We start from the raw sequence: 19656 nt of genomic DNA on the forward strand, positions 1-19656 counted from the left end.
TGAGGGAGGGACGTGTATTTTATACAGATTGTTCAGAGAAAGCCTCTCTCCAATGAGATGCATTTGAGCAGAGACCTGATTGGAGCAAGCCTTGCAGACAGTTGGGGCAGAAGATTCCAGAAAGAGTAGCAGCAAGTGGAAGTGGTAAGCTTCAAGGCTTTGCATGCTTAAGGAACAGAAAAGAAGCCAGTGTGGCTAGAATAGAGTGATCACCACAGAGTGGTAGGAAGTGAGATCAGAGTGGATGTGAGTGGTAATATCTTATAGGATCTGTCAGCCCTGGGAAATAGTCTATATTTTATTCTAAGATGAAACGGTATTGGAAGGACCTGAGCCAAGGGGTTACATGCAATCTGATAGGTGCTTTAAAGGATAACTTTAACTACAGATTGCATTCGTTTTCTTATGTCACACAACAAATTATTACAGATTTAGTGGCTTAAAACAACCCATTTTTCTTATCTCACATGAGACGTGGGTCATGAGTCAGAGAGGAGGGCCTACTTAGCCAGATTCTCTGCTCAGGGTCTCACACATCTAACATCAAGGTGCCAGCTGGGCTGTGTTCTCTTTTGCAGCCCAGGGTCCTGTTCCAAGCTTGTGGAGGTTGTTGGCAGAATTCACTTCCTTGTGGTTCCAAGATTGAGGTCCAGGTCCCCAGTTTTTTGTTTGTTTGTTTGTTTTTAGCACCTTAACCATTTTTTCTATTGTGGTAAAAAAAAAAACTCATCACATAAAATTTATCATCTTAACCTTTTTTACGTGTACAGTTCAGTAGTGCTAAGTATACTCACATCATTGTGAAACAGATCTCCAGAAATTTCTCATCTTGCAAATCAGAAATCCTATACCATGAACCAATTCTCCTTTCCCTCCTCCCCTCATCTCCCGGCAACCACCATTCTGCTATCTCTCTCCCTATGCATTTGACTACTTCAGCTAACTCATCTAAATGGAATCATACAATATTTGCTTTTCTGTGATTGGTTTATTCTTTGATTTTGTTGGCCATCAGGCTGCCGGGGTGGGGCTGAGGGAGCCCTCTCAGATGCTAGGGGCCACTCTCAGTTCCTAGCCATGCACCCCTCGCACAACCTGGCAGCTTACTTCTTCAAAGCCCCCAGGATAATCTCTCACACTTTGAATCTCTCTCTCTCTTTTTCCAATTTGCCGAGACAGAGCCTTCTATAACATGACATAATCATCCCCATCACCTTTGTTGTCCAGTGTCACCTAATCAAGGAAATGACTATCCCATCATATTCAGAGGTCCCGCCCACCCTCAACTGGAGGAGATTGTACAGGGTGTGTACAACTGGGTGTGGGAATTTGGGGGGTCATCTCGGAATCCTGCCTACCAGGTAAGTGGGGAACAAAATTGTGAAAGGGGCAAGAGAAGAAGCTGGAGACTAATTAGAGGGCTCTGGAGATGTCTAAGCCGTTGCTTCTCAAAATTTAACATGTGTGTGAATCTCCTGGGGATTGGGTTAAATTGTAGATTCTGACTTGGTAAGGCTACAGTGGAGGCCTGACTCTCCTGACAATCTCCTAGGTGATGGTGTTGCTGCATGTGGAACAGCAAGACTTACAGGCCAGCGATGACGGTGGCTTGGGCTAAGGGTGCTAACAGTGGAGATGAGAAATTATCCGATTAAGGACATATTTTGAAGGCAGACGCAAAAGGGCTTGCTGAGGAGGAAACAGAGGCACCAGGATGACTTCTGTGTTTAGGGGATGGCAGTGATTATAGGAGGCACTTGTAGGGCAGAAATCCAGTGTTCAGTTGTGGATATGCTACGTTAGAATCCAAGTAGAGATGAGCACTAAATACTGTGGACAAAACAGGTTATAAATCATATTCAGTGCACTAGAGACTTAAAACTTTGTGTTTCTATGTACCACAACTATGAGACTCTTCCTAAGTGTGCTCAGAATTTATTGTACTGTTTGAAAAAATGTAAGCAATAAAAAGAGCTTTATTGATTCGTACTGCCGTTTCTTTCTCTGCTTCTCTTGCACTGACACTAGTAAAACAAGCAGTGTTTTCTTGTCCCCATGCCAGTGTTCTTTACAGTGAAATTAAGGTATTATTACTCAGATTGTTAAAGCTGTTCCCAGAAGCCAAAATGTGCATCACTGTGCATATTTAAAGCATATTGTATTCAAGCACTCTCTAAAAAGAGAGCTAGATTTTAAAATAAGTTTTCAGCACCTATTATTGATTCTGGTGTATGCCTCACTAGGAGATGAATTACCAAATTTTCCCTGGCTATATAGGCAGTTTCATGGTGCGACTAATTATTATTTCTTTCCTGGGTTAAATTATGCAAAATTAGCTTTATCACATTATGAGAGCTTGCATGTAACTCGATCCTCACTGATTCCCTTATCACAAAAAGAAGATGGCATAGACTAGAGTTGTATGGAGTGTATGTTTTCTTATAATTTCTCGGAACATCAACCATGTGAAATCTTGGCCTTACCCATACTCATGTTCTGAAAGAAAAGCATTTGAAAGGATAGAAGCTGGGGCTTCCCTGGTGGCGCAGTGGTTGATAGTCCGCCTGCCGATGAAGGGGATGCGGGTTCGTGCCCCGGTCCGGGAAGATCCCACGTGCCGCGGAGCGGCTGGGCCCGTGAGCCATGGCCACTGAGCCTGCGCATCCGGAGCCTGTGCTCCGCAACGGGAGAGACCACAACAGTGAGAGGCCCGCGTACTGCAAAAAAAAAAAAAAAAAAAAAAAGGATAGAAGCTGAAAACGGTGTGGCTACCTACTCTTTCATGGAATGGCGGCAGAAATGCTAGAGTTTAGCCAGAGAAAGGGTTGAGACTTGGACCCACAACATTGCATATATTTTAATAGATGAACATTAAATAAAACATACCCATTGTTAGCACTGCTTGGGTGCTTAGCTAAGTTAATGCCCAGTGAAATACGTTATGAGAGATGGTTTGTGGTTTCAGGTAGTGGTGAAATAAAGGCAACATAGGGCAACTTGGGTTTAGAGGACTATTCATTCTGTGGAACAGATGAAAATTCACTTCACTATAAACAAAAATCTTTAGAGAAAGCCCCGTTTTATTTTTTCTATTGTTAAACCATAAAATCTGTTAGGCTTTATAACCAGGAAAAAAAAAGGGGGAGAGGGTAAGGAAGGAGATATTTCAAGAAGAGCCTGGTGATTACATTTTTATAAATAAGCTCTGAGCAGATGGAAATTAAACCAAATCGTTCAACGCAGGGATAAGAGAAAGTCTAAAGGAGCCTCCCCCCCACCCCATCCCCATAGAGAGTACTAAGGAAGTCAGAACTTAACTCCTCTCATCTGGACATGCTTCAATCTGGAACCCTGAGCTAGGACTAACTATCTGATAGGACAAGTAGGTTTTCTGTTGATTTGGAAGAGCGTGATGGCTAAACAAGGCCATTGTTGAACCCTGTACTTGTTCTATAAGCATCTTCTTATAGTGTATCATATTAAAACCCAGAATCTAAATCTAGGCATACAGTTGTTTCTCAGTATTGGAGAAGGATTGGTTCCAGGATTCCCTCGGATACCAAAATCTGTGATGCTCAAGTCCTTTATATAAAATGGTGTAGTATTTGCATATAACCTACATACATCCTCCCGTTTTCTTCAAATTATCTCTAGATTATTTATAATACCTAATACAATGTAAATGCTATGTAAATAGTTGTATATACAACGTAAATGCTATGTAAATAGTTGCCAGTGCTTGGCAAATTCAAGTTTCCCTTATGGAACATTCTGGAATTATTTTTTCCAAATGTGTTTGCTCTGAGATTGGTTGAATCTGCAGAAGTGAAACCTGTGAATACAGAGGGCCAACTGTAATTATTTTAAGAATTGGTTTAAAGATGTCCCAATTTTCCCTACTATTGTGTCTATTTTTATGTAACATATTAACTACTTTATAAATATAAAATTTAGCTTTTGCATGGTAATTTAAAAAACTAACTTCTTTCTTTTTTTCCCCCCTAGGAGCATTGAATCAAAAAAATTGGGGAAAGAAATATCCAACATGTAATAGCCCCAAACAATCTCCTATCAATATTGATGAAGATCTTACACAAGTAAATGTGAATCTTAAGAAACTTAAATTTCAGGGTTGGGATAAAACATCTTTGGAAAACACATTCATTCATAACACTGGGAAAACAGGTAAAATATTTGCATTTTGTTTCTCACGTTAATATGTTTATCAGACCTAGAGTATGTTTAGGTTATTTTCCTTTTATTTTCCTTTGAATGATGTATTCTGAACTGGATAGAAACTATAGGTAGAAGAAGTCAAATAGAAAATTGGAAGTTTAGACCTTCTGAAAATGTGTACAAAAAATTAAATGACCAAAGTCCTAATATCATGTTCTCCAGTAATATAACAATAAAGATGCCTCCACTGGAAGAGCTGTTAAACATAACATAATATATAGCTATTGTAATTTAATAACTCCATCACTGGTTAATCACTTAGTCAATCAGGATTTCTTTTTCTTGGGCATTTTATTTGATCTTGTCTGCTCAGCCTTGTGCTATGTTCAATATTTGGATGTGAAAAAAGCAATCTACTATAAATGAATTTTAAGAAATTACTAGCCCTTCTATTGGAAAGTTGAAAATTATATACCATCCTTAGGAAGTGCTAAGTTTTTTTTCTTAGTATGCAAAATATAATACCATAAAAAATTCCAGTAAACAACAGATAGACAAAATAGTTTATAAAAGTGAACAGTATTGTTTTTCTGATCTTATATGTTAAATGAAATCATATGTATATCAGGAAGTTATGTAAAAACAAATATAGGAAAAAGATTAGAAAAAATATTCACTGTAATAGTAGCTATGTTGGTGTGGTTTTATCATTAGTGGTGTTTTTCTCTGTTTTCCATATTTTGGTAATATAATTATTTGAATGTGGTAATTTAATTTTAAGTCCCATGAGGGTAGGAATTTTCAACATCAGTGCCTGATAAATAATAAGCACTCAGTAAGTATTTGCTGAATGAATAATTTGAAAAATTATTACATGTTATAATATATTATTAATTTAATACATAATAGTATATTGTCCCAAATCTTGACATTTTAATTACCAGTTTTAAAGGATGTTATAAAGCAGTAAAGCATGTAATCTCTGCTTTATTTTTCTTAGTGGAATGTGGTAAAGCACTTGATCTTTAGAGCCACACTTTTTAGGTTCACTACTGGCCATTTAAAGCACAGTGTGGAACCTTGAGCAAGTTACTTAACCTCTCTGTGACTCAATTTCCTTATCTGTTAAATAGGGATTGTAATGGTATCTTCTTTCTAGGGTTGTGTGAGGATCAAATATTTAATACATGTAAAGTAGTGTAATGCATGGCATGTCATAAGTGATAAATGTTGACCTTTATTGTTATTGTGTTTGTTGCTATTGTTATTATTCATGAAAGTTTATATCTCTAGCTGGCTGGTGTCCACTGGAAAAAAAAGCACAGCCTAAAAGTTAAGAATTATGTTTTATTTGGCAGACTTTATACTGGCCAATGTGTTGGATTCTGTTCCTAATGCCAACAGTGGTTTCTGCTTGATAGAACAAAGACTATTTAAATCTGATTGAGAGACATTGAAATCTTGCATTAGGGTCTCCAGAGAATCATTCATCTCCAGATGACTCCTAAAGTACAGTCAGATAGTATCTGCTACGGAACTGAAATAGGAGAGTTTAAGATTCTGAGAGTTGCAACCGAGGGTTCAAACATGAGATGGCTTAAACCCTTTCAATAGGAATGAGTCTCCCGCCTTCCTTGCCACAGTCTAGGACAGAAGTTCTGAAGCTTGTTGAAGCCTGGAGTGATGCTTGGAGGCATAAGGAGATGGGACAAAAGCAGCAGCCTGTTAAAGAGTAGAAACAGACTGACCTTGAGAAGGTTGGGGGTGCCCCCAGGAAAAGACTTCCTCTTTCCACCCCTCTGTTCCTTCTCCCTTTAACTATCCCCTCACTACCATCTGATGCATTAGGGGAGCAGGGCTTTGGACACTAAACAAACAAATCTTGGAACACCAAACAGACAGGGCAGGTGGACTGCCTGTCTCCTGCTTTTAGTGCTATATAGCAGTTAAGGTCTTAGGTTTATTTTACATTTGTGGCAATAGGATACATTAAGTATACTATGCAGAGTTACAAAGTTCAGCTTCCAAAATAGTAACTTTTTAAAAAGTTTATCAAATAAATGATTTTATTAATGTACTTTAATAGATGAAAATTTAGTTAAATTTGCAATTTTGATTCTCAGAAACTTAGATGCAATTTTATTGTTTTTTTAAGTGGAAATTAATCTCACTAATGACTACCGTCTCAGTGGAGGAGTTTCAGAAACGGTGTTCAAAGCAAGCAAGATAACTTTTCACTGGGGAAAATGTAATATGTCATCTGATGGATCCGAACATAGTTTAGAAGGACAAAAATATCCACTGGAGGTAAGTCAATAGTTCCACTAGTTACTATTTCATTTTCTAAATCATTGGGATTTTATTTAGCATATAATTTGATTCATTTGTAATCACCTTTATAATTTATACAGCTATATTTTGTTTACTTGGTTAATATCTGCCTTCTTCACTAGCCTAAGCTCAATAAGACCCATATGTGATTTTCCACGTCTGGTCATTATAGATGATCAATAAATACTGATGAGTGAATGAATGAAGTTCTTTCCATAGCCCAGTAGGAATAAAAGGGGAAATTTTTATCAACATACTGGAGAATCAAAAAGCTTCAAATTAAAATGAGAAAATTTTCAGATTTAAAATTGGCAAAATAAATATAATTATAATAAATAGTGTGTGTGCAGTGAAATACGTAAACACTTTCATACATGTCTGGAGAAAGTATAAATTGGTAGACTTTCTGGGAAGCAGTTCACTTGTTTTTATCAAGAACTTTAAATGTTTTATTCTCAATATTCACATTTCAATTTGTAGCAATTTAGTCTGAAGAATAATTAAGGACATACTCAAAAATTTATGTGCAGAGACTTATTTACAATAATAAAAATTGAAACAAAAGGAAATGATTAAATACATTATGATAGATTATTATAGATCTTGTAAAAATCATGTTTTTCAATGATTTATTTACACAGAAAAAGTTCATCATAAGTGCTTTTAAAAAGTGGAATGTAAAATAGTATACACAGTATTTTTTAAATTATTAATTATTTATTTATTTATTTTTGGCTGTGTTGGGTCTTCCTTGCTGCACGCAGGCCTTCTCTAGTTGTGGTGAGCGGGGGCTACTCTTCATTGCGGTGCGTGGGCTTCTCATTGTGATGGCTTCTCTTATTGTGGAGCACGGGCTCTAGGTGTGAGGGCTTCAGTAGTTGTGGCTCGTGGGCTCTAGAGCGCAGGCTCAGTAATTGTGGCGCATGGGCTTAGTAGCTCCGCGGCATGTGAGATCTTCCCCGACCAGGGCTTGAACCCGTATACACAGTATTATTATTCCAAATTTTGTAAAACATGAAACTAATTAGTGGCTGAGAGTACAGTCTGAGTCAAATGGACGAGGCTTGAATACTGGCTTCACCATCTAGTTAGTAGCTATATGACATGACATTGTAAAAATTATTTAATTTCCCTAAGCTTCTGTTTCTGTTCTGTGAAACTGACATAATAGTAGTAGCACATCTCTGTAAAGTTATTATGAGGATTAAATGAAAGATTGAATTATTGCTATTGTAAAAATAATTGAAGGAAACCAAGAAAACATTAATAGTGATTTTCTCTGGGTAATGGCATTACAGGTGCCTTTTCTTTTCTCCTTTAAAGTTGCCATATTTTCAATATTACTTGTAATAAATCTGTATTACTTTTATAATCCAAAATAGTTATTGATAATAAAAATAAGATAAATTAGTTATTTCATAAAGGATTAAAAATATTTTAATGTGGAGAAGCACATTCAAGTTTATGACTTCTAATTTTTTCAATATCCTTAAAAGCATATTTATCAAATTTGGTTTGTTAAAAATACGAAAATCAACCCATTAAACACATAACATTCTCACTTTCGAGAGTTTAGCTCTCTCACAATGCTACTTAGAACAATGGTGAAAATCAAGAAAAACCCTAACAATAACAAAAGCTGTGATTCAGCAAAATAAATTATACAGAATCTGTGTACTAAACCTCATGTATTTTTCTTATTTAAAAGCCCCTCAAGTTGTCTCTCAGAGATGTCATTTGTTTGTTGTTTGCTTTTTATTTTATTTTTTAAAAACATTCATGGTTTTTATTTTATTTTTTTATTTTATTTATTTTTATTTTTTTGGCCATGCCACACGGGTTAGCGGGATCTTGGTTCCCTGACCAGGGCCCACGGTAGTGAAAGCCCGGAATCCTAACCACTGGACCGCCAGGGAATTCCATCTTGTTTGTTTTTCAAAACACTCTCCACGTAATTGTGCAAGCAGGGAAACTGGCGGGTATGCTTGACCTGCTCTTTCTTTCCGGCCTCTCACATCCTATAATCAGCGCCTCAGTTCTGCCCCTAAATGATGTGGGAGGTCAGAAAAAGGTTCAAACCACCTTTGTCTCTTACTTGAGTATCTAAGTCCCTGCAGCTAGTTTCTCTCCAGTCTTAATCCCTTCTGCTCTCCCCACTTCTCCCCAGCCCCGCCCCCTTCCCATCAGGGACTTCTATTGCCCTCCAGCCCAAACTGCTGGGACTGCCTGTGTGGCCCCTGCCTACTTCTCCAGCCTCATATCTCTCTTCTCCTCTCACGTGTGCTCAACTGAACTTCTAACAAACTATTTTCCATTTGCCACACTTCTCATACTTTCTTGACTGTTGGCCTTTTCCTAGCCGGTCCCTCTGACCTGAACACACATTCATCTCTTCTGCTTTTTCATCTGTCAACTTTAAAGCCACTCATGCTTCAGGGGTCAACTTGGAAATCCTCTCTCTGAAAAGGTTTTGGTGACCACCCAAGGCAGGAGCCACTGCCTTCCTCTGCTTCACACCTGCTATTTCTCTGATCCATAGCCCTAACTGCACATTAATCTTTTCAGAGGCTTTCTGCTCTTCCCTTAATTATATGTCTAAACTACCTGAGTTATCAAATTTCCAAGCCCATGACACTAGGAGCACCAGCTTGTAAGTGAGTGTGGAGGCTGTTATAGATGGATGTGTGGACTGAAGTAGAAAGGAACAAGGGATAGCCTCGCACCAGGGGGGAGAGACTTAAAATAAGGAATGTATGACTCCTTTGGTATTTTTTAGGTAGAAGCAGAGAGTTCTTGAGAGTTTCACTGTTAGTAGAGCACAATACAATAATGTCCAAAACTGGTAGCTCAGACCATCAAGAAAGGCATGTCCATTCAGGAAAGAATGAAACCATATTTGAAAGAATTCCATCAAAATAGTGAAAATAACATTTGATAATTTATTACATTTGATAAGTGCTCTAGTAAGTTATTCAGTGTCCCCTGGTCACCACAAAGTGGTAATTTCAGCTCTAGACCTGTCCAACTTTGTATTTCTTTCTTCACTGAAGGATAAGTGATAGTTGTGTATACATGTAATTGATAAAATATTTTGCAAATTCACAAAATATAGAATTATATAGTTTATAGAATTTTTCAAATAGAATTTAATGAACTGATAAATTATTTTATCGTCTTTTTGCTGACTTTTTTGTAAAGTCTTTGTATGTAATAAAGCCATCTTTGTTACATTTATAGATGCAAATCTACTGCTTTGATGCGGACCGATTTTCAAGTTTTGAGGAAGCCGTTAAAGGAAAAGGGAAGTTAAGAGCTTTATCCATTTTATTTGAGGTAATCATTATACAGAGATTTAGCACTAACTTTTCAATCATGGGGAATATCAAAACACTTTTTAACAAATAGAAGGGCTCATAAGTGGAATGATAACTGGGGATTATTTTCAAAGAGAACAACCTCTTGGCTGGTATGTTTAAAAGGGGACTCTTGTATTTGTCAGTTGGATATGTCACTTCCAGCTGGAGCAAATCTGTGCACTCGTACACTACAAGATTTGCTTATTTGCAAAGCATCAGCATGATAGAGCAGTAACTGTGAATCGTAACATTTTAAAATGTCCTTTTCTTAATGGAAAATTTGAAAATTATCTGGTTTTTGTTTGGTTTATTCTTAACTCGCTGTGAAAAAAAAGTGTGCGTTTAGGACGTTACTTTTGAATACTTAAAATAGAATTTACTAATCTTTACATTTTATTGAGTAATTAGTCAAATATTTTATGCAATTTTTAGAACATCATTCTTCTTTCACAGGTTGGAATAGAAGAAAATTTGGATTACAAAGCAATTATTGATGGAGTTGAGAGTGTTAGTCGTTTCGGTAAGCTATTTGGAGAAATCTCTATCTTCCAGATTTACTTTGGATGCACATGCATTTTTACAATGTTATAAAAATCACTTGTTCCAAGGAGGAAGGGCAGACATGTGTAAAGAGGAGCAATCTCTCACATCTTACACTTGACAATTTACACATTTCTCACTAAAGAGCAATTTATCAGAACTTTTTGTCGCATAAAATCATAAAACGTTAATGTAAGTAGGAAGTTGGAAGTTTCTAATTCTTTTATTGAAAATAATCTAATCACATTATGCATTGAAACGTATTTTTATTCTGTCTCTGCATTGTACGTCTGTAAAAGACTCTATAATCTGAAAGCAGTTAATTTTATAAAATTTATATTTTAAAGTGACAAGGGAATTGTTACTCAAGTTCAGATGTATTCCCTGGTGGTTTCCTTGATAAGTCCTTTGCTTTACCAATATGATGAGATAAGATTTTTGGAAGGTGAATGCTTACATAGAACAAGGTTCAGTATACTTATATATTGTTCTGCCTGCTGTCTCACGGATCTTGTAATTTGTCACAGCAAATGCTTTTTTTTTTTTTTTTTTTTTTGCGGTACGCGGGCCTCTCACTGTTGTGGTCTCTCCCGTTGCGGAGCACAGGCCCCGGACGCGCAGGCTCAGCGGCCATGGCTCACGGGCCCAGCCGCTCCGCGGCATATGGGATCCTCCCAGACCGGGGCACGAACCCGTATCCCCTGCATCGGCAGGCGGACTCCCAACCACTGCGCCACCAGGGAGGCCCAGCAAATGCTTTTGACAACATGGGCAAGAGACAGCAAACCTGTTGTTATTGTTGTTTTATTTTTATTAAGCAGAGAATTAATGTTGTCCTGAGTTATCAATAAAGGAGGATTATTCGTCTCCGGGAAGCTGCAAAATTTGAAATCAGAAACAACTCACATAGATCCTTTTCCTGAAAGCAGAAATCTGGCCTAGGGTTGATTCATCTTTGTTAATTATATGTGAGAACTTGAATTGACCAAACTTTTCAGAAGTCAGGCATATGTGAGCTCCTGCAGTGCAGCTTTCTTTTTTTTTTTTGTGAAAGGTGCAATCAAACGGCATAAAGCTGTTAGTTATCTCCCTCCATCCACCTAGATTGCAGAATTCAACATTGAATGCCATAAGCCACACTTAATTTTTCCCTCATTTAGTCAGAAAGTGGAGTCTATGCAGACTGCAAGAAGGCAGCTAGTTTGAATTCCTAAACTTAAAATGATGTAAAATATGAACCTGAATGTTCCCAGGCCTTGCACCAGCCTGTGGGACCACAAAAGTGATACTAACACTGGTTGTTAGTCCTGATTTGTGCAACTGTGGCACTTTGGCCACTCTCTTGAGGCCTCTTCAGTTGTTTCTGGGGGTCTCTAGGAAGGTGTAGTCTGACCTTAAGAACCAATTTGCTCATGTTCTTGGACTGAAGTTTCCTTTTTAATATCTGCTGTCTATAAGCCATTGAGGGGGATGCTTCATCAGAGCCTGCTGTCACATAGTACCCTCCCTGGGAATATGGGTTCCCTAACAGCATTCTGCCTCTGTCCTGGCTCTTTTTTTTTTTTTTTTTTGCTGTACGCGGGCCTCTCACCGCTGCGGCCTCTCCCGCCGCGGAGCACAGGCTCCAGACGCACAGCCCCAGCGGCCATGGCTCACGGGCCCAGCCACTCTGCAGCATGTGGGATCTTCCCAGACTGGGGCACGAACCCGCGTCCCCCGCATCGGCAGGCGGACTCTCAACCACTGCGCCACCAGGGGAGCCCTGTCCTGGCTCTTAATTCAGAAACAGAACAAATGGTCTCCTGGGCTGGCTGGAAACACATACTAGTCTGCCCTCTATCTATCTTCTCTCTCTCTCTACCCATGCACCAACTTCTTCTCTCCTCTTTTACCAAAAAATAAAATCCCCCATGCCTATCAGCCCATCTACTAGATACTTAATATTTCCATATACTCAGCAAGGACACCTAAGCCCATACAGTTGTAGAGCTAGGATTTAGAACCTGTCTGTCCAAAAAGTTTGTTCTAATATATTGTAGAGATTTATATTAGTTACATGTTTCAGAGCACATATGAAACACCTGTCAATTTGATTTGAATGGTTGTGAGACATGATCTGTCCAAACTAAATAAGTTAAGTCCTTCCAAAGTTAAATGTTTGAGAGTTCTTGGATTAAATTTAGTCCTACTTCAGAGTCTAGAAAAACCCCCGGTGCCCCATAAACGGTAGGCTTCCCAACATGGGCTGCCAGCCATTGCTGCTGAGAACTTGAAGGCAGTGCTCGTCTTTAGACAGTGACTCAGGAACTGCAGCAAAACTCACATTATATGGAGAATATGCGGCTAAAATCCTGCCACATATTCTCCATATAATGTGAGTGACACAAAAAATCAACACTGTTCAACCATCATTCAGATGATAAAGTCTGCCTTATTACAGTGTGGGCTGGTTGCCCATTTCCTATATTCCTCCCTAAGAGACAAGCCCATTTCTCTTTCCTTTCCTCTTTCTTCCCTTTTGCCTTTTCCTTCCTTCCATCACACCTACTCTGTGTTAGACATTGCTCTCACGTGGAGTGGTGAGAGAGGGTGCGGTTGCAGCAATCAGAGATAATGCATTCATATTCCCCAAGCAGAGCCCACAAAAGGAAAAACTGATAGTCGAAATCCTTCAAGTTGCAAGAAGGAGACACACCCCAGGGAAATCATCAGTGATTCTCAAATGGGAGTTCTCATCAGAATGATTTGTGGTGCTTTCCTCATCACAAATGCAGGCCAGGAATTTGTATATTGAAAAATTCTCACAGGCAGTGTTGATGTGGCCCCATCCAAAGTCTCATTGTCCTAAGTCATAAGAGTTGGTTTTAAGTATTTAATGGTTCTTTCCTTGCATTGGGCCTGACCATGGTCTTTGTCTTTATCTCCTTGTCTCTCACCCTCCTCATCTTTCCACCTCCTACTATCAGCCTCCCACGAAGGAGGATCTGATTGGTTTGTTGACCATTAATTCATGTTCAAAGGAAGAGGATCACTGAGTGAATGACTGATCACAAATAGAGCAGTGTTGGCTCAGGTGTGATTCTCTCTTGTGTTAGTAATAGTGAGGTTATTCAGATGAGGTGCATGTTTTTGCAAGCCTCAAAAAAACCCCACCTTGGTCCAGTTTTCTCATAAGATGATGGTGCAATTGGAAAATACCACTGTAATTGTCAAGTCTTGTGATATCAGAAAGAAACTTAGGACATGTATATACATAACAAAAAAAATAAGGTACGAAATAGTTAACGTGTCCATAACAGAGACTAGATAAGTGGTATTGAAGTGCAGAGGAAGGAAGAATGGATTCTATACTGAGATGAGGGAAGGAGGAATTGAAAACTTTCTTCTGATTCTTTCCCTTGCTCTTAATTATTTCCCCTTTAATTTCTTCTCCAATTTCACGACAATTATCTATTTCACCATCCCTATTCAAATCTTCTGTTTTTCCTTTTCTGGCTTCTAGGTCTCCTGGTGTCGTTTAATTTCCCACCTAATTTAGCAGTGAGTCAATTTCTGGCTCCTTACTAAATTAGTATTCTCTACGTCCACATTTCCACAGAACATTTGTAAGATAAGTTTTCTCATCAGAAAAAGGAAGAATTGTAGTCCATTGATGATTAAAAAATAGGTTATTTAATCACAAATTTTCTAGGTATCAAAAACATAAATCTGAAAATGGAAAAATATTCACGTATTCAAAATAGTTTCCTTAGTTTCTGAGAACTTGAATCTGAGTCTGAATTCTAAATAATCTTGTCTTGACATTGGAGGAGAGGAAGACATACTTTTAGAAGTTACTAATTAACCCATTAAGCCTAATGTAACTTGAATTTTCTAATGGATTAAAACGATTTAGGTTGTATCTACGTGACACTATCAATTCTGTCAATAGGTTTTTACTTCTAAGATTTAGTCTTAAATGCAGACTGGAAGCAGTTATCTATAACTTTATTAGCAGGCTTCTTTCTCCCTGAAGAAGTTTCTGTATTGCAGAAAAAAGTAACATTCAATAACTAACTTTTAAATGGAAATAATTTTTTTCCTTGAGGCTTTCTGGATATGTCTAATCTTCATTTCATTTAGAGCTGTAATACACTATTAAGATCATCTGGTCCAAAATGTAAAATAGATAGCTAGTGGGAAGCAGCCGCATAGCACAGGGAGATCAGCTCAGTGCTTTGTGACCACCTAGAGGGGTGGGATAGGGAGGGTGGGAGGGAGATGCAAGAGGGAGGGGATATGGGGATATATGTATATGTATAGCTGATGCACTTTGTTATACAGCAGAAACTAACACAACATTGTAAAGCAATTATACTCCAGTAAAGATGTTAAAAAAAAAATCATCCGGTCCAGTTATTTCATTTTGTAATGAGGAATTTGGGGTTCAAGAAGACAAAAGTCTTGCAAAAGCTTTACTCAAGGTTTTCAACTCTGGCTGCATGTTTGAATCACCTGGGGATGGTTTTTTTTAAAATGTAGACGCACCTAAAATTATAGCCTAAAAATAAATATAGATGCTCAGGCCCCACTACTAGAGATTTAAATTAAAACAGCCTAGGGTGGGGTCTGGGACATTGATTTTTTTTTTAATGCTCCCCAGATAATTCATATACTGCTACTCTGTACTGTACCATCTCACTTAGGCTAGATTAAATTGGCGTCAGGGACTATTTCTTAATGACCTAAATCTACAAGACAGAGCAGAGGACATGTACTGGACTGGGTAGTTAAACACAGATAAGTTAAAATAAGTTAAACACAGATCTCACTGGTAAGCAGATTGCTGCCCATGTGAGTGAGGACTGGTACACAAAGAGCAAAATGGCCAAGGCAGTGCCATTGGTAAGTGCTGTTGGAAAGATGCAAGATGAAAAATGGTACTCTTCAAGGAGACGGATTTAGCTGGGTTGTTTCAAGGTCCTAAGATAGATGGAACACTTAGGAAAGGTCTACCAATTTTTTGCAGGAATTCTCTGTTCTCGATACAAGTTATATATCTTTGTAAATATAGCAGGAATAAATCAGTATTTTTATTATATGTATAAAATCTGAAATATATTTTCTACTCTTTGTCCTGCCTTTTTACTCTCTTCATGGTGACTATTGATAAATAGATCTTGAGTATCATGTACATCACTTTTCCCTTTGTGAATAACACTTTTTGCATGCTATTTAAGGAATCTCAACGTACCCTAACGTTATGGAGATAATTTTCTATGTTTTCCTCTAAAAGCCTTATTAGTCTGTTCACATCTAGATCCACACTCTATTTAGAACTGATTTGCACTTATGGTGTGAAGTAGGGAATAAAGATTCATGTTTTTCTATAAGGATATCCAGTTGACACAGCAGTACGTATTGAAAAGGTTAATCATTCATTACATAGTAATTTTTCTGTCATAAACCATATATGTGTGTGTCTGGACTCTTTATTTTCTTCCATAGTTCTCCATCTTTGCATAAATATCTCACTATCGTGATTTCTATGGCCTTATATAGTAGGTCTTCCTACTTGGTATCCCTACCTTTGTTATTGCTCAAGATTGTCTTAACTTTTTTTGTGGTTACATTTAAATTTTAAAAACAGAATGTCAATTAATACACACACAACACCAACACCACACACCCCAACACCAACCCATCTGGAATTTTGATTAAGATGTCATTGACTCCATAAAACAACTTGGGGAAAATTAACATCTTCACAATACTGAATCTTCCCATTAACATGATATTTCCCACCATTTTAAGGTTTTATCTAATTCTCTCAAAGTTTTTAAATCTTCAGTGTAGATGTTTTACACATCACTTGTTAGATTTACTTGTATTTGATATTTGTTGCTATCATGTTATATTGTTTGAAATTTCATTTTCTATTGTTTGTTACCAGTTAATAGAAGTACAATTAAGTTTTATATATTGGTGTTGCATGCAGTGACTTTGCTAAACACACTTATTAGTTCTAATAGTCTGTAAATTATTTTCAATATCTCACATGCTCAACTGAGTTACTTGAAAATTATGATGACATCATTTTTTCCTGCCCAATCTTCATGACTCTTTTTTTCTTTTTCTTACCTTATGGTAAATAAATAAAGTAAATAAATGGTCCCAGTCCTCCAGTTCAATGTTAGATAAAAGTGGTGGTATTGTAGAAGGATTCCTTGTCTCATTCTTTATCACTAAGGGAAAAACTTTCAATAAGTCATTTTTAAATATGATGTTTATTATGACTTTTGAAGATAATCTTCATCAGAATAAGGTTTTGTTTTTCTTTTTCACAAATTGGTATTAAATCCTATCAAATGGTTTTACTGTATCTATTCAGATGGCCGTATGATTTCTGAATATCTTTCATATGTAAAAATAATCTCTCCAGCATCTTGCCCATGTAATGATAAAGCATCTAGCACTATGTAGGGATATATGCAAGAAAATTTAGAGTATGCCAGTTTTATCGCCATTTTTGAAATAAATCTAAAATGTTCTTAAAATTTCAGTTCTGATTAAATACATACCAAAGCATATGTCTTTGTTTCATAGGAGCTTTGAGCAGCTAAGTTCCCCTGTTGGGATTTCAGCTGAGATGTGTGTGATTCCTTTGTAGGGAAACAAGCTGTGTTGGATCCGTTCACATTGCTGAACCTTCTGCCAAACTCAACCGACAAGTATTACACTTACAATGGCTCCCTGACATCTCCTCCCTGCACAGACACCGTTGACTGGGTTGTTTTTAAAGATACAGTTAGCATCTCTGAAAGCCAGGTAATCTTGGAAATTCAAACAAATGAAGTAATTTGAAGCAATTTTGAAAGAATTGTTTTCTAAGCTTTACTATAGAATATCTGTTTTAAAGCATTTGCCGATATGCCTTTGAAGCAGATACACAGTTAAATTATGTGTTATTATATGTTAAATTATCTTCTTTCCAGCTGGCTGTTTTTTGTGAAGTTCTTACAATGCAACAGTCTGGTTATGTCATGCTGATGGACTACTTACAAAATAATTTTCGAGAACAACAGTACAAGTTCTCCAGGCAGGTGTTTTCCTCATATACTGGAAAGGAAGAGATTCATGAAGCAGGTGTGTATTGAAATATAATTTTGTAGGAGGTAATTGTGGTATAGTGGAAAATATACAAGGCTTTGATTTTTGGAAATATTTTGATTATAGCCTTGTAGCTTTAGGTAAGCACTTTAACTTCTCTGAATCTCAGTTGCCATTTTTATAAAATGACAATTAAAAATATCTGTCTTTCCAACATGAATAGCCCCATTTTGCAGACAAGAGACACAGATTCAGTAAGGAAAGTAATTTTTCTAAAATACATAGTAATAGGTGGCAAAGTCACATACACACCTCCACATTCTTTGTGTCATCTGCCTGAGCTAACAGCTATAAGAGAGGGATGGATAAAGGGTGAGGTGTTCAGAGCTTGGGGAGATCACTTCTGGTTGGGATGACTAGGGAATCTCCGTGGGAGAGCCACATTTGACCTGAGTCTTGATGTGTGATTTGGGTTTTAAATAAGTACTCATCCTTGTGTTGGCAGCTCCCAGAGAAGCCTAGTACCTAGTAAGGGTTGAAACCAAAGGCACTGAATTATTAATGAATAAAAAGTGAGTCTTTCCCCCAGTTTCTTTCTTTGAAAGAAAAGAAGTCTGTCCTTGTCAAGTCCAGGCGATGGAGAGGAGGGAAAGTCTCTGGAGTCTTTTGAAGCTGACACAGCAGTCAGAAGCCTTTGAAAGTGTCCAGACGACACAATCAGTTGCATCTACTGACTTGTTCTTTTCAGTTCACACTGAGGGTGCACTGGTTCATGAAAGAAAGAGTTGAAGTGGCCTTTGCTTTGGGCACTGAAAACCTTTCCAAGGACATGGTCTTCTTTGATCCCTGTCCTGCAATGAAGTTTTGGCCATGTATAATTTTAAATCAATAATTGCCTGCTTTTGAAGGTTGGGCATTAAAACAGCATGTTTTTATTGTTTCAATGTGATATTTGTGGGAATTGTTTATCCTTTAACAACAAAAACAGAGCACAAGACACCAGTGATGAATAGCTGCACTTAATGTGACATTGTTTCTAATTAAATTGCCCCAAAGTGAGGACATTTAATTATATTTCTACCAAAAATAGTAAATGCTGAAACTTCCTGTCTGGTAAATAATACAGTTGATTAGAAAAAAGAAACAGATTTACCCATCTCCTTTTCCGAAATGCAAATGACCAAATCACAAAGTAAATAAATATGATTTTTTGGTCATGTACTTTTATTAGTTATATTTTATTAAAACCCTTCAGTGGCTCCCATTGCTTTTAGAATGAAATCCAAACAGTTTTTCATTACATGGTAGGTCCTATTCAGCACTTACTGGCCTTAGTGCTTACTCCTCCTTGGCCAGCTTCCTTCCCTCATCCCAACCTCTATGAGGGCCCTGGAGAGGGCAGACCACACTCTCCCAGGTTGCATGTTCTTCCCTGCTGGTCTCCTTGTTCTTCAAGACTCAGGTAGACCATTGCCTCCACTGGGGAGCCATCTCTGACTTTACCTCCACCCCTACCAAGCCTCTCTGGCCCGGGGGCACAGGACTGTGCCCTCGTGAAGGTGCCATGCCCATAGGGTGCAAGATGAATGATGCTTGGCTGGAGGTGTGCAATGTGCCCAGGAGCTCCTATACACTGGGCAGCCACACTTCCTAGCAGTTGCCATTGTAGGATATTGTCTGTTTACTTATCTGTCCCCCACCACCGTCTGAGCTCCAAGAAGGAAGTAACTAAGTCTTTTATCACTTTACCTCCTTTGCTGGGCTAAAGTAAAGCTCTCATTCATCAAATAGTCACCAAATGACTGAAAAAATCCATTTGCTTATATAATAAAAATATGGCAGGCTATACTCGATGGGTGCCTCTTGCATCATTTAATGTGTAAACCCTTATGTAGTTCCGTTTTAATGTAGATCATTGTTGTTTTTCACAGTTAAGTGATGAAGGCTAAAAATAATAATAACAAAAACAGTAATAGACCAATGTGTTCAACCAAGCATTGGCCGTATTTTCCTCATTTTATAGTTTGGGAAGCTGATATTAAGTGGCTCACCCAAGTTCATGGAACTGTAAAAGGCTGGAGTCAGTATTTGAACCCAGGTCTTCCTAATTCTACAGACGTTCAAAGCTCTCTCCACTATGCTTTATAAGGGAACATAATTTATG

At 37.8% G+C, this 19656-nt stretch overlaps 1 protein-coding gene across 6 annotated transcripts in view; it reads left to right on the forward strand.

Moving 5' to 3' along the window:
• The window catches only part of PTPRZ1 (protein tyrosine phosphatase receptor type Z1), a gene marked incomplete at both ends in the record, with an annotated part of 166958 nt that overhangs the window by 85976 nt on the left and 61326 nt on the right, over nucleotides 1-19656 (forward strand). For all 6 annotated transcript variants that reach the window (XM_079710934.1, XM_079710935.1, XM_079710936.1 and 3 more), the window contains 6 exons: nucleotides 4006-4185; nucleotides 6332-6483; nucleotides 9745-9840; nucleotides 10317-10383; nucleotides 17053-17210; nucleotides 17378-17528. In XM_079710934.1, coding sequence (XP_079567060.1) covers nucleotides 4006-4185; nucleotides 6332-6483; nucleotides 9745-9840; nucleotides 10317-10383; nucleotides 17053-17210; nucleotides 17378-17528 — 804 coding nt within the window. The remainder of the gene's footprint in view (nucleotides 1-4005; nucleotides 4186-6331; nucleotides 6484-9744; nucleotides 9841-10316; nucleotides 10384-17052; nucleotides 17211-17377; nucleotides 17529-19656) is intronic.

The sequence above is a fragment of the Hyperoodon ampullatus genome, assembly GCF_949752795.1.
Source record: "Hyperoodon ampullatus genome assembly, chromosome: 9".
Classification (NCBI taxonomy): domain Eukaryota; kingdom Metazoa; phylum Chordata; class Mammalia; order Artiodactyla; family Ziphiidae; genus Hyperoodon; species Hyperoodon ampullatus.